At 40.7% G+C, this 14880-nt stretch overlaps 1 protein-coding gene across 2 annotated transcripts in view; it reads left to right on the top strand.

Moving 5' to 3' along the window:
- The window catches only part of VWA8 (von Willebrand factor A domain containing 8), a 392083-nt gene that overhangs the window by 196669 nt on the left and 180534 nt on the right, over positions 1 to 14880 (top strand). For both annotated transcript variants that reach the window (XM_047755719.1, XM_047755720.1), the window contains 2 exons: positions 12586 to 12661; positions 13729 to 13864. In XM_047755719.1, the coding sequence (XP_047611675.1) occupies positions 12586 to 12661; positions 13729 to 13864 (212 nt within the window). The remainder of the gene's footprint in view (positions 1 to 12585; positions 12662 to 13728; positions 13865 to 14880) is intronic.

The following is a 14880-nucleotide window of genomic DNA, read 5'->3' on the forward strand; positions in this document are numbered from 1 at the left end:
AGACTCACATGATACTTAAGAAAACTGCACGCTGTGACCCGCCCTACCTACCCGGCTCTGCTCCCCTCCACGCAGCTCTGTTCTAGACACGTTCGGGGCTTCTCCAAACAACTCTGGTCTCTCCAAATTCTGCATGTTGGTCTGTTCCTTTGCCTGGAGGCACCTTCCTCCCATCCCTGCCGGTTAAAATCTGTTTAATCATCAGAGATTAAATCATCAGTCAAGAGACCCTGTTCTCTTCAGATGCAACTAGAGATTCTCATACTAAGTGAAGTAAGTCAGAAAGAGAAAGGCAAATACCAAATGATATCCCTTCTATGTGGCATCTAAAATATAGCACACATGAACCTATCTACAGAACAGAAATGGACTCACAGACACGGAGAACAGACTCATGGTTGCTAGGGGGCAGGGCGGAGAGAGTGGGATGGACTGGGAGTTTGGGGTTAATAAGTGCAAATGTTACATTTAGAATGGATAAGCAATGGACAAGCATTGTACAGCACAGGGAACTCTATCCAATTTCCTGGGGTAGACCATGATGAAAGATAACACTTAAAAAAAGAATGTGTATATATATGTGTGGGACTGAGTCCCTTTTGCTATATAGCAGAAACTCGCACAACATTGTAAATCAACTACAATAATAATTTCAAATATAAAAACAAACCTATTGGGAGTGCCCATTGTGGCTCAGTGGAAACAAACATGAGGATGCGGGTTCGATCCCTGGCCTCGTTTAGCAGGTTAAGGATCAGGTGTTGCCGTGAGCTTTGGTGTAGGTCACAGACATGGCTCTAGTGTTGCTGTGGCAGCTGCAGCTCCTATTCAGCCCCTAGCTTCGAAACCTCCACATGCTCGGGTGCAGCCCCAAAAAAGCAAAACAAAACAAAACAACCCTGTTCTCTTCAGTCAGAAGTAATTGCTTTCTCCTCTGTGTCCTCGCGGAACTTTGTTCTAATTTCTCCTGTAGCCCTTATCACATTCTGGCGTGAATTATATTTATCTTATATCTCTTTTGTCATGTGAGCTTCTTGAGAGCAGGAGCTCTGAATTTTTCCTTTTATAACCCTTCATGCCTAATAATATGCTTTACAAGTTGGTAATACATAACATATGTTTAAAACATTCATTCTTTCTTTATGCAGACATTTATTACATGCCTAGAAGGTAAGAGGCCTGGTGAGAGGCACTAGGTATATTTTTTAAAAGATGAGAGCCTCTTGTCTATAAATGGTATACCTGGTGAAGGGACAGTCCTAGAGGAATATTATTGAACACAGGCTTTCTGCCCAGTGCACATAGAAGCCAACATCGTGGTATTCTTTTTTTAAAAAAAATTATTATAGTTTATTTACAATATTCTGTCAATTTCTGCTGTACAGCAAAGTGACCCAGTCAAACATAAATATATACAATTTTTTTTCTCATATGATCTACCATGTTTATCACAAGTGATCGGACATAGTTCCCTGTGCTGTACAGCAGGACCTCATTGCTTAACCATTTTATTTTTTTAACTCCATGAATTTTATTACACGTATAGTTGTACAACAATCATCACACCCCAATTTTATAGCATTTCCACCCCCAACCCCCAGCCCGTCCCCCCCACCCCCAACCTGTCTCCTTTGGAAACCAAGAGTATCTCAAAGTCTGTGAGTCAGTATAGTTCTGCAAAGAGGTTCATTGTGTCCTGCTTATCCATTCGAGATGGAATAGTTTGCATCTACTAACCCCAAACTCCCAGCGCATTGCTTTTGATAAATGCAAGGAGCTTTATTTCAAGGTTGACTAGCAAGGAGACAGGAGGCAGGGCTCAAATCTGTCTCCCCAATCTGGGATTCGGTTAAACTTTTATGAGTTAGGGAAGGACAGGGGTGTGCAGACGCACTGGCAGGGCAGGTGTCCATTGGTGGGCTTTGGGATGTGGCTGTTTAGGGTAAGATGGGGTCAAGTGGGCTTCAGCACCAGCTTTTCCCGGACAGCGGACCCTTCACCCCAGGTGTTCAGGGTCTGATCACGCCCCAGTCCTTTGGTTCTGAGGGGTGAAGGGTAGAAATTTTGGTTCCAGGTGTTACTTGAGGTCAAGATATTCCCCTCTGTTACCTGAGGTCCAGCTATTCCCCTTTGCCTGCGTAACTTGTGGTTTTGTTCCATTGTCTCTGAAAAACAACTTGGTATTTAGTTAGAGACAGGATCAGGCCAGTCTGGGCTAGTTCTGTGATTACATGAACAACTAAAAAGTTTCTTAAGTGTCAGAGGCTGTCTATGGAACCATTAGGTCAACTGGGAGTACAGAAATGAGAAATAGGAATGATTCAAAGAGGAGGCCATATTTGAGTTGGGTTTTTCAGAAATGGGTCTTAACAGTTTGTCAGGCCAAGGGAGGAGAGAGAAAGAAAAAAAACCTCTCAGGAGTTCCCTTTGTAGCTCAGCGGTTAATGAACCTGACCAGGATCTATGAGAATGGGGATTCGATCCCTGGCCTCGCTCAGTGGGTTAAGGATCCAGCATTACCATGAGCTGTGGTATAGGTTGTAGACACAGCTTGGATCTGGTGTTGCTGTGGCTGTGGTGGATGCTGGCAGCTGTAGCTCCGATTGGACACCTAGCCTGGGAACTTCCACATGCCACAGGTGCAGCCCTAAAAAGCAAAAAAAAAAAAAAAAAAAAAAAGAAGAAGAAGAAGAAAGAAAGAAAAACTTCTGACAAAGTGCACACAATTAGGCATAGTGCTTACAGGACTATGGGTAACTCAGGCCAGCCTAGGGCACTTGATCGAAGTAGCTGACTGGAATCCATCTATTTCAGCAAACATTGTTGAACACCTAGTAGATGGTAGGTCACTTTTCCAGCAGAAGTGACTACATCAGGAACAAAAGAGCCAACCCCCCCAACCTTCATATTTATATTCTAGCTGGTAGGAGAGAGAAGATAATTAAAATATGTAGTTTATCAGATAGTACGCGCCATGGGGAAAAAGAAAGCAGGGAAAGGGATGAGCGTGGAGTTTACAATTTTCATAGGTTAGCCAGAGAAGGCCTCACTGAGAAGCTGACTTTTTTCTTTTTTTCTTTTTTTTTACAGCCACACCTGCAGCATGTGGAGGTTCCCAGGCTAGGGGTTGAATCAGAGCTATAGCCGCCGGTCGCAGCCACAGACACGTGGGATCTGAGCCATGTCTGCCACCTACACCACAGCTCATGGCAACATCAGATCCTTAACCCACTGAGTGAGACCAGGGCTCGAACCCACATCCTCATGGATACTAGTTGTGTTCGTTCTGAGCCACAACAGGAACGCCTGAACCATGTCTTTATATTCATCCTGGAAGAGTAGAAGAGACTGCACAGACGACAGGAGAACTTTTCAAGCTCCCAGATGACTTAAAGTGCTGATGTCTTAAAAGACACACCAGCACAAGTCAGAAAGTGCTGCACACTTTCAGCCTCGTGCAGGAGGCTCTCCGCAGTGATCATCCTGACACAGTTCATTAAGCAGTGAAAAAAACAATTGCCATTTCATCCCCATTCATTTATTTCATTTGGGGTTCAAGAAATGTCCTCGATACCAGAAGTGAAAAAGCGACCAGGTCCTGAACTGGCCAAGTGGTGTCAGCTGTCCTCTGCTCCCACCCCCACTGCGTATCCTGGACAGAAGCTTCTTGTTGCTGTTTTCCTAATGTGTCTTTTTTTTTTTCCTTTGTGACCCATTGCTTTTTTAATTTTTAAAATTTTTTTATTATAGTTGACTTACAGTGCTCTGTCAGTTGCTGCTGTGTAGCAAAGGGACCTCGTTATACATATATATACAAACTTTTTTGTTTGTTTGTTTTTTGCGTTTTTTTTTTGCCTTTTCTAGGGCCGCTCCCGCGGCACACAGAAGCTCCCAGGCTGGGGTCTAATCGGAGCTGTAGCCACCATCCTACACTAGAGCCACAGCAACTAGTGATCCGAGCCGTGTCCTCAACCTACACCACAGCTCACGGCAACGCCAGATCCTCAACCCACTGAGCAAGGCCAGGGATCGAACCAGCAACCCCATTGTTCCTAGTCGGATTCGTTTCCGATGCACCACAACGGGAACTCCAACATATATATACATTCTTTTTCTCATATTATGCTCCATCATGTTGCATCACAAGTGACTAGATATAGTTCCCTGTGCTGTACAGCAGGATCTCATGGCTTATCCACTCCAAATGCTGTGGTTCGCATCTACTGACCCCTAACGCCCAGTCCATCCTACTCCCTATCTCCCCCGGCCCCCGCAACCACAAGTCTCTTTTCCAAGTTCATGAATTTGTTTCTCCCTAATGTGTCTTAAACCTGTTGGGATTGAAACAACTGGGTGTATTATGGAATGGCATTCGAAATCTCCATCAAATTTTAAGGGAAAAAAAAACATAAGACAAAGAAATGTGCTAGGGGACTGCTCCATCCTCAGCCCTCTAATTCCTCAGAGGCATTTGTTCCTTCTCCTCTGCCTTTACAATGACACTGGAGGAGTTCCCATCGTGGCACAGCAGAAACGAATCTGATTGGGAACCATGAGGTCATGGGTTCGATCCCTGGCCTCGATCAGTGGGTTAAGGATCCATCGTTGCCATGAGCTGTGGTGTAGGTCGAAGACGTGGCTCAGATACTGCGTTGCTGTGGCTGTGGTGTAGACCTGTGGCTACAGCTCCGATTAGACTCCTAGCCTGGGAATCTCCATATGCCTCGGGTGCAAACCTAACAAAACAAAACAAAACAAAACAAAACAAAATGACACTGGAAAGTAGGCCAAGATTGAAATGAACTCTTTAACTTTCGTTGCTGCAAGCAATATTCATCATTTTTCTTATGATGCGAGTGTCTTCCTTTAAGAAAATCTATCCTAAAAAAATGTAATAAAACAAGTACATTACAGAAAAGTTAAACACAGATTTCCTTTAAGGTAAGAGTTCTGCAAACGTGATGCTCACTCATATACTGTTTTCTATTTGAGTTGCATGGTTAAGTGTGATAAATATGAGCACTGGAATTTTTTCAAGTTGAAAAACAATCAGAAATTAGGATAAAATAGTTCACAGATTATAAAATATCGAATGGTATTATGATACATACAAGATGCAACTCACATAGCAAATTTTAGGCAGTAAGTATTACATAAAAGATGTATTTGGGGTTATTCACCAAAAGAGGCCTGCGCAACCACTTTCATGGAGAGCTCGTGGACTGAAGTGTTCCCCAACTGAAATAGCCACCGGCCGTTCATCATTTGTGTTGATGATCAAAATATATATTTTAATTTTATTGTGAATTGCCTGTGGTAAAATAGCTTTTGATATGCAATTTCATGAAAGATCTAGTGCCCCAGATGGTACATTATTAACATGGTGAGATGAGTTCACATAATTATATTAGGAATTTAAGCTCAGCAAGGGAAGGAAGTTTTATTTTCACACATACCTATCCAATGTATCTACATCGGCGCCCATTAGTAGATGTGCAATAAATGTTTATGGAATGAACCATTACGGAATGTCCTGATATGAACATGTATTCGCTTATTAATTTTTGGCTCAATCAAACTTTTATGTTGTTACCCCCTTAATGAGGCTTTTAAAAAATATAAATGACTAGATAGTGTATTTTCTGATAAAGATTTATCCAGCAAACACAATATTCATCCACCTCACATCTTGGTTTCATCTGTGTGTGCACCTTTGCACACGCTTTCAATTTCATGTTTTATTGTAGTGTATTGAATTGTATTTTTTGTCTTTTTAGGGCCACACCCACAGCATATGGAGGTTGCCAGGCTAGGGGTCGAATCGGAGCTGTAGCCACCAGCCTGCACCAGAGCCACAGTGACGCTGGATCCGAGCCGCGTCTGCAACCTACACCACAGCTCACGGCAATGCAGGATCATCAACACACTGAGCAAGGGCAGGGGCCGAACCCACAAACCTCATGGTTCCTAGTCGGATTCGTTAACCACTGCGCCACGACAGGAACTCCTAGATTTATTTTTAAAACTAGACAACTTACAAAACATGCACACTTCATTAAAAGGTTTGATTATCAGCTGATTATCAGCAGGGCTTTGAATCGTGGAGGCATTCCTTTTTAAGTAAGTGTTAATGCAGGGCTAGGCCATGTGAGGAGGGAAAGAAAGTAGGTTTTGAAAACTCTTTTGAAATCTTTGGCTTCCATCAGATGACAGTTTTGAGGTGGCTATTTTCTCTCTGCTGTTCCCAGAAGCGCCTACCTCTGAAGAGCAGTGTTGCATCACAATAGACTTCCTTCCATAAATATTATCCCCCTAAGGTCTTCCTTCCTTTAGGGGTTTGTGAGGATTTTATGCATCTGGACTTATTGGTGGTGAGTGAGTGACTACCAAACAAACCAGTTGTCCTCTGAAACAACTCTTTTAAGAGCTGGAGTCTTTTCAGTCACTTTGGCAGAAATCATATTTTGTTTATCTTATTAAAAGGACTTTTCCCCACAGTATTCAAAGTACATATAATAATACTATTTCTCTCTCACTGTTATCTGTTTTGTTACTCTACTGTATTTCCTCATACGATCTATTTTAAATCCCTCTGTAGAGATGAGTGATCTTGTGTTTCAAGAGTTTAAGTGATTGGCCAAACTATGAGGACGCCGATTGAGGCCAGCGCTGGTTTTTAACTGACAGTGACGTGGTCATAGCTAATTTGTGTCTTCCTCTTTTTTTTTTTTTTGTATTGAATGGTAACACTTTTTTTTTTTTTTTGAGTGATTTTTATTTTGTCTGTTATAGTTGATTTACAATGTTCCGGCAATTTCTGCTGTACAGCAAAGGAACCCAGTCTCATATATATATACATATACATATATCTATATACACATTCTTTTTTTCACATTATCTTCCATCATGTTCCATCACAAGTGACTAGATATAGTTCTCTGTGCTATACAGCAGGATCTCCTTGCTTATCCACTCCAAATGCAATAGTTTGCATCTATTAACCCCAAACTCCCCGTCCATCCTACTCTCTTCCCTCTCCCCCTTGGCAACCACAAGTCTGTTCTCCAAGTCCACAAGTGTGTTTCTTTTCTGTAGATAGGTTCATCTGTGCCGTTTATTAGAGTCCACGTACAAGTGATATCATATTAATGACTGTTTTCATTTGAGGGCTTGGGGGAGTTTCTTTCCCAACATGGCAATATAAATTTGCCTTTTATGGGCAGGATAGAAAGGTGGTACACAGGGAGCCCAGAATGTTTGTAAATGTCAATTAATTCTCAAATTTGTTCCTACCACCTGTGTCTCAGTTCCACTCTCTCTTTCATTAGTGATAATTATTATTAGCTCTTCTTAGCTTTATTTCACCACCTGTTTTCAAAATAAGCCTTGTGGAAATGGTATTCTTTTTTTTTTTTTTTTTGGCTTTTTGCCATTTCTTGGGCCGCTCCCGCGGCATATGGAGGTTCCCAGGCTAGGGGTCGAATCAGAGCTGCAGCCACCAGCCTACGCCAGAGCCACAGCAACGCGGGATCCGAGCCGCATCTGCAACCTACACCACAGCTCACGGCAACGCCGGATTGTTAATCCACTGAGCAAGGCCAGGGATCCAACCCACAACCTCATGGTTCCTAGTCGGATTCGTTAACCACTGCGCCACGATGGGAACTCCGGAAATGGTATTCTTGATAATGCCTTGAGCTCTTCTACACCTGAAAATATCCTTCAATAGCATTTAGTTCTCAGTCAGTAATGGTATGCTTATATTTTATTTGTGAAAATTACTATTTGATTCTATTTTCCTAATCATCCTTCTTTTTAAAATATTGAGCAATTATTTGTTAAGTGCCTCCAAGGTGCCATATGCCTTCTTTCCTTTCTCGTGCTTGGCTTATATAACGAGTGGATGACTGCTACAGCCATCTTTATTTTCATGAACTCCAAAATTAGAGATTTTTATTAGCTGTTTGAAACTCATATATCTTTTTTTCTTCCTTCACCCTTATGTTTAAATATCACTGGTTTTCTTAAGGACAGTTAACCATACACCGGTTTAAATACAACTTGCTCAAATAGCATCCTCAAAGTAAACATCACTTTTTTGAGATCTTTTGCTCCTCAATAAATTAGAAGATATGAGCTTTATGTACCTTTGTAAGCAACAGGGCAAGAACAGATTGTGCTTGCTCTCTAGAGGCCAATTTTCATTCCTTATTTTGATAAAAACCTGGACTTAATTCAATCTAAGTACTTTTATTGCATCTGGAATCATTTTAAATTATTACTGAAATATTAATAACTCCAACTAAAAAAAAAAAAAACTCTTAAAATCACAGAGTCATAAAACGACTAGAGTTGAGCACCATATTTCTTTGAGTAACCCCTTTATCGACACAGACTTTAATTGACGGACAGCTTTAGTTAATAAGACAGTAAGAAGTGAGAACAATTGGTGCTGGCATAAATGTTGGCAATTAGCCAAGCATTCGAGTTAATTCCTCAAGCATTGCTGGTAACCGTTGTGTACTAGAAAGACCTTTATTCAACTATGGGCTACAGAAATGTTACTAAGACATGTTTTCTTCTCCCCAATGTTGTTGCAATTGTTGCCTCTCTTTCAGCTTTTATGAACTTATGTTTCACAGCTGTTCTTGATAGGAACAAATCATAATAGAATGGAACTTGTAGCAAATAAAATATCCTCTTAGGGCCATTGCTTATGTGTTTGGAGAATTAATTATCTTTTAATCCAAGATGCTTCTAAATATAGAGCAACATTTTAAATCAAATGTTTTCTGAAAAAGAATCATTGTAGCATCGAAGAGTTCATGGTCTACCTGTGATAAGAATCATCTTATCACTTATTCAGTTGAAGTATATAATATTGTAAGATACCTTGAAAAACAAGCTATTTTTGTATTGTATTAAGTATTACGCAGAAGATAGTGGGATATTTTCTAGTCTTACATCATAAGAGACTTACTGACATATAAGCCAACCCATTTTTTAAAATTGAATATCATTTTACATATTTTACTATCCTTGGCTTTTTTTTTTTTTTTTTTTTTTGGTTTTTAGGGCCGCACCCATAGCATATGGATGTTCCCAGGCTAGGGGTCGAGTCGGAGCTGCGGCTGTCAGCCTACACCACAGCCACAGCCACACCAGATCCAAGCCACATCTGCGACCTACACCACAGCTCATGGCAATGTGTCAGATCCCTAACCATGAACGAGGTCGGGGATCGAACCTACATCCTCATGGATCCTAGTCAGGTTCGTTAACTGCTGAGCCACAAAAGGAACTCCTAACCTTCACTTTTCCTTTGATATATAAGTCAAGGGACCGATAATAAAAACAGAACAAAACTACTTTTTTTCCCGTTAAATTCCCCCTTCTCCTAGCCTACTCCCCTGAAAGCGATGATTCCTGTTTGTATTTATCCTTACAGGCAGTCCCTTTGGGGAATCGTCAGATTTGTGCTTGTTCCCTCAAATCTATAGTTTTTATTTCTAGCTCTCAAGTCTTTTGAGAACTCTAATTTGACAGATTGTATGCTATCAGAATTCAAGTGATATAGAACCATTTCATTGGCCTTTTAAAAGAACAGCTTGCATTTCCTGTTCTTAATCTGCTATGAACACTATAATTATTCAGGTAATGACTGAATTTCCTTTCTACTGACAATGATGCAAGAGTTCCTTTTTCCATTTCAGTACTGGGAGGTGTCATGTTGTTGCCCATTAAATATGTGACAGCTGAGGTGAGAAATTCGCTCTATTGCTATAAAAATCTGTGTGAACACATCTCTTTCTCCTCCTCGCCCGCCGCCTTCTGTATGGCCAGAATATTAACAGGGAATTTAAGTGATAGTAATTAAATGCTGTTCTCATTTGTTTAAAATCCTAAAAATTCATGTTTAGCAGAAGACAGCATCAAGTGTATCCTTCAGTAAACTTATGAGACCCAGGAATATGAAAAAAAAAAAAAAAAGGTTCTATAACTGTATATCTTTTCTTTTTTTTTTTGTCTTTTTGCCTTTTCTAGGGCTGCTCCCCCAGCATATGGAGGTTCCCAGGCTAGGGGTCGAATCGGAGCTGTAGCTGCTGACCTACACCACAGCCACAGCAACAAGGGATCGGAGCCTCATTTGCAACCTACATCACAGCTCCCGGGAAGGCCAGATCCTTAACCCACTGAGCAAGGCCAGGGATCAAACCCGCAGATCCTTAACCCACTGAGCAAGGCCAGGGATCGAACTCACAACCTCATGGTTCCTAGTCGGATTCGTTAACCACTGAGCCAGGACGGGAACGCCTGTATATCATTATATTGCACAAGAACCATTCTATGTGGATGAGCACTGACATACGTCACTTAACATCCTCCAAGGCTTTATTTTAGACATGTTTCAATTTGAATATCCATGACGATAAAAGAAGAACGTTGGATTCTTTGTAACACATAGGGCTAGGGCTAGGGCTAGAGAAAGCAGTAGATCACCTGCTTTAGATCCTGACGGGGAGCCAGGATCATGGGGGTAGGAGCTTAGAAGAGCGGTCAGGAATGGCAATCAGCCCAGGGAATTAACTAAAGAAACCCATCACTATTTAGCCAGGTTAGAGGGAGAAGCCTTTCAAGGGTGGTGCAAAAAAGGCCAGAGAGTCTAGCAACTGTAAATGTCAATAATTATATTGCCAACATACCTGCTCAGGCCCCGGTGGACATGCCGACTCTGACACAGAAATTACCTGCTTCAATAATAAGTTTAAATTCAATTCAATTATTGTGTCCATGATGGACGTAAACCATCTCCCCCTCAGTCCCCTGACTAGTCAACCCCAAGAGTATTTCTCAACATGACTATACTTTCTAGTATCCACTATAAATGAATAAGAGAGATTCTTATTATCAATGAATAAGGAAGATTCTCTAAGAGAAACAGCCTTAATCTAAGCCAACATTTACTACAAAGGGTTCTATCGTTCCAGATTCTCCGTTAAAAAAAGAGTTCCATAACCTAAAATATTTGGAAGTCCCTATACAGTATGTTATCCTATAAGCTACCATGTTGATTTTTTAATTTTTAGTATTTTTGGAGTTCCTGTTGGGGCTCAGTGATAACGAACCCAACTAGTATCCGTGAGAATGCAAGTGTGATCCCTGGCCTTGCTCAGTGGGTTAAGGATCCAGCGTTGCCCTGAGCTGTGGTGTAGGTTGCGGACATAGCTTGGATCCCATGTTGCTATGGCTGTGGCGTAGGCTGGCAGGTGTAGCTCCAATTCAGCCCCTTGCCTGGGAGCTTCCATATGCTGCCTGTGTGGCAATAAAATAAAATAACATAAAATAAAAGCATTTATGTTCATTTCATTGGTGCATTCATTTATTCAACAAGATTTATTAAATTCATCCTGTGAGACAGACATCCATTAGGAGCTGGGGACAAGATGGAGGGGAAGGCAAATATAGTCTACACTTTTTTTTTTTTTTTTGTCTTTTTAGGGCTGCACCCATGGCATATGGAGGTTCCCAGGCTAGGGTCTCATTGGAGCTACAGCCCCCGGCCTACACCACAGCCACAGCAACGCGGGATCCTTCACCCACTGAGCAAGACCAGGGATCAAACCCGCAACCTCACAGTTCCTCGTCAGATTCGTTAACCACTGAGCCACCACGGGAACTCCCAAATGTGGTCTATATCTTTGATCTTCAGTCTGTGTAGAAAGAGAGTAAAATAAGCACCTATAATATAATGTGTTAAGGCCCGAAATAGGGGAGAACCCGTATTCAAAGGGAACATCCAGAAAGGCCACCTCACTGGTCTAAAAAAGGGTCCAGAAGGGGTTTTCTAAGAAGTACCATCTGTGCTAAAAACCTGACGATAAGTAGAAGTTACACAGAGAAGGAACTTCCGGTCACAACAGCACCAATAAAGATCACAACAAACGGCTAAAGCTGGCACGCAGGTTCATTCTTTCTTTCTATCTGCCACATATTGTGCTGGATGCTAGAACATGATGGAAGATAATATAAGAAAGAAATACAATGTAGGAAACAAAATGTATATACATTCTTATATATATGCATGTGTGTGTGTGTGTGTGTGTGTGTATATATACATATATGTATGACTGGGTCACTTTGCGGGACAGCAGAAATGGGCACAAAATTGTAAATCAACTATCCTTTAATGTAAAAAAAGTAATAACGTATAAAGCTTTGAAATATTGTCAATATTTTAAACTACTGTGTATATGTAATACAAATACATATTTCTAATTTCTCCTCTTCACCCTCAGGAAGTGATTTTGAGGGGGTGAAAAGTCACAAGGGAACTTAGTGGAAGAGAACAAGAGTAGAGAACCTGGATAATCTGTAAACTTGGGTTAATTCCCAAACCCTTGAAACTTACATTGACGTCTACAAAACCCTGTTGCCCCGGGGCATTTCATTTGCTCTCGTTATTCATTTTGGGAAAAGCTGGATGGTGAACTAAAAGAAAAAAAGAAAACGCTCCTGTGTTTTTATGCATGATCAACTGTCAGCTCATTTCCTTACTAACTGGAGACTGTGTTGGTTTCACTTTAGGGACACCACAGTACAATCCCTTACTCTTCAGCCTTCTGTTAAAGATGGACTTATTGTGTATGAAGACTCACCCCTGGTTAGTAATACAATTATATGAATCCTTTCAACTGTAGTTTTTGAATGAGAATGATATTTCAGCCTTTTGGACTGTATAAAATAGCGCTCCAAAGTCCACTGTTAGTCCCTCTTTGTCTATTCTGCATATTGCTTCTGGATTATTTAATGTATAAAATATAGCTCCAAAGCCCACTGTTATCACGTCTGGACTTGTAAGTCTTTTTATTTTATTTTATTTTAATTTTTTTTTTTTTTGCTTTTTAGGGCCACACCCGCAGCATATGGAGGGTCCCAGGCTAGGGGTCGAATCAGAGCTATAGCTGCCAGCCTACACCACAGCTCACGGCAATGCCAGATGCTTAACCCACCGAGCGGGGCCAGGGATTGAACCCGCAACCTCATGGTTCCTAGTCGAATTCGTTTCCGCTGCACCATGACGGGAACTCCTGGGCTTAGAAGTCTTTAATTACATCCTATAACTTAGTGAGACGAAGGACATATTTTTTGGTCTGGAACTCAAGTTTTTGGTAGTAGAGGCCTGATCTATCCTTTCCGGCCCTACCCTCTCTTGTGTTACATTTAACCAAGATAGACTATTCATATTCACTCTTTCCTCAATAGGCCACAGGATTTGAGTTTGACCATTGATTCTCTTGACTGTCCATCTCTTCGCTATAATACTGATCTCTTACAGTTATGCACTCTCTTAGAACCATCGGAAGTGCAGTGTTCTAATATCCACTCTGGAATCTTCTTAACCCTGTGACACTTTAATTTTTCGATTTGTTTTCCTTGTTTTAATGCTCCCCTACCCTATGGGGTAAAATGCTGCAGACATCACCACCATAGGAATAATTATGATGCTAAAGGAAAATAATTACTGCCAAGTTAGCAGTTTAGTAACTCTGGGGACCTTTTGGTGGAGATCCATAAATTTCATTTCCAGCTCTGCTGCAGATGTTTTTGCGATATTGTATTTATAACTTACAGAAAACCACCTCTTATAAATTCAAAGTGACAAGTGCTGAAATTTTAAAAGCGTTTGCCTTCCTTTTTTTGTTTATGATGAATGTTCTGTCTTCAAAGGTTAAAGCGGTAAAGTTGGGTCATGTTCTGGTAATAGATGAGGCAGACAAAGCCCCGACAAATGTCACCTGTATTTTAAAAACGCTCGTAGAAAACGGAGAAATGATTCTCGCAGATGGAAGACGCATAGTTGCAAGTGAGTATCAAAAAGCAACTTTTCTTTCAGTATATGCAGTTTTTACTTCTCTGGTGTCAGAGCACATACTTGGCTACTTACCTACAAGCAACACACACAAGTTCAATATAGGTCAGGTTGTTTGTACTGACAATTCTTTAAAAAAGTTAATACGTCTGAACCGAGATTTGTCAGTTTCAAAGATGAATGAAATGCTCATCTTGCAACATTTCAATAGTAGTTTTAAGACAAATTAGCTTCATATTTTTTCTACTCGGAGAATACAAACATATAATCCTTTTCTACTCATCTCTCAATTTGTGTGCAATTTGCTTTCTTTTATTGATATCTGGAATTTTTTTAAAATGCTACCATGTTTCTATGACTCATAATATTAGAATTAATGTCAGTAAAAATTAGAAAAAATTGCTGGCCTTATTTATCATATATGTATGAAGATATGGGTATGTGTGTATACATATATATTACACACACAACACGCCTGCTTCAGGAAGAAATCATTCGTTGTTTTGGAGTATCTTCTTCCCTTTATTTTATTTTTATTGTTGTGGTTAGGGAAAATGTAGGTGGATAAATCTCGTAAGTCTGTCTCACCTACGAGGAAAAATCATTTGTCTAATGCAATGTCAGGACACTTTCTAGTCTCTAATTTAAAATTGTTGTGTAGTGAAAAGACCTGAAGATCTATAACCAGCCATTGAAAATATGCAGTAAATAGCAAGATAACCAGACAAACTGAGATCAACCAAAACCCTTGGTGTTCCAAGAGAGCATTTACCAAAGGCCCACACACTTGTCCAGGTTCATCACCGTGGAGCTTTCTTCTTGGACACTGTTATTGCAAGACTGCCGTTTCTGAGCTTAGGAAACGCAGCACTAATAAAAATATTCTAACATTTCAGTTTCACAATGAATTTATAGGGAAAAATGAGAATTTGAGTTACATAGCCTGATTTCTGTCTTTAGAAAGAGCATTCAGACTCTCAGGATTAGAATTCCGCCTGCCCTTTTTAGCG

The sequence above is a fragment of the Phacochoerus africanus genome, chromosome 13 (assembly GCF_016906955.1).
Source record: "Phacochoerus africanus isolate WHEZ1 chromosome 13, ROS_Pafr_v1, whole genome shotgun sequence".
Classification (NCBI taxonomy): domain Eukaryota; kingdom Metazoa; phylum Chordata; class Mammalia; order Artiodactyla; family Suidae; genus Phacochoerus; species Phacochoerus africanus.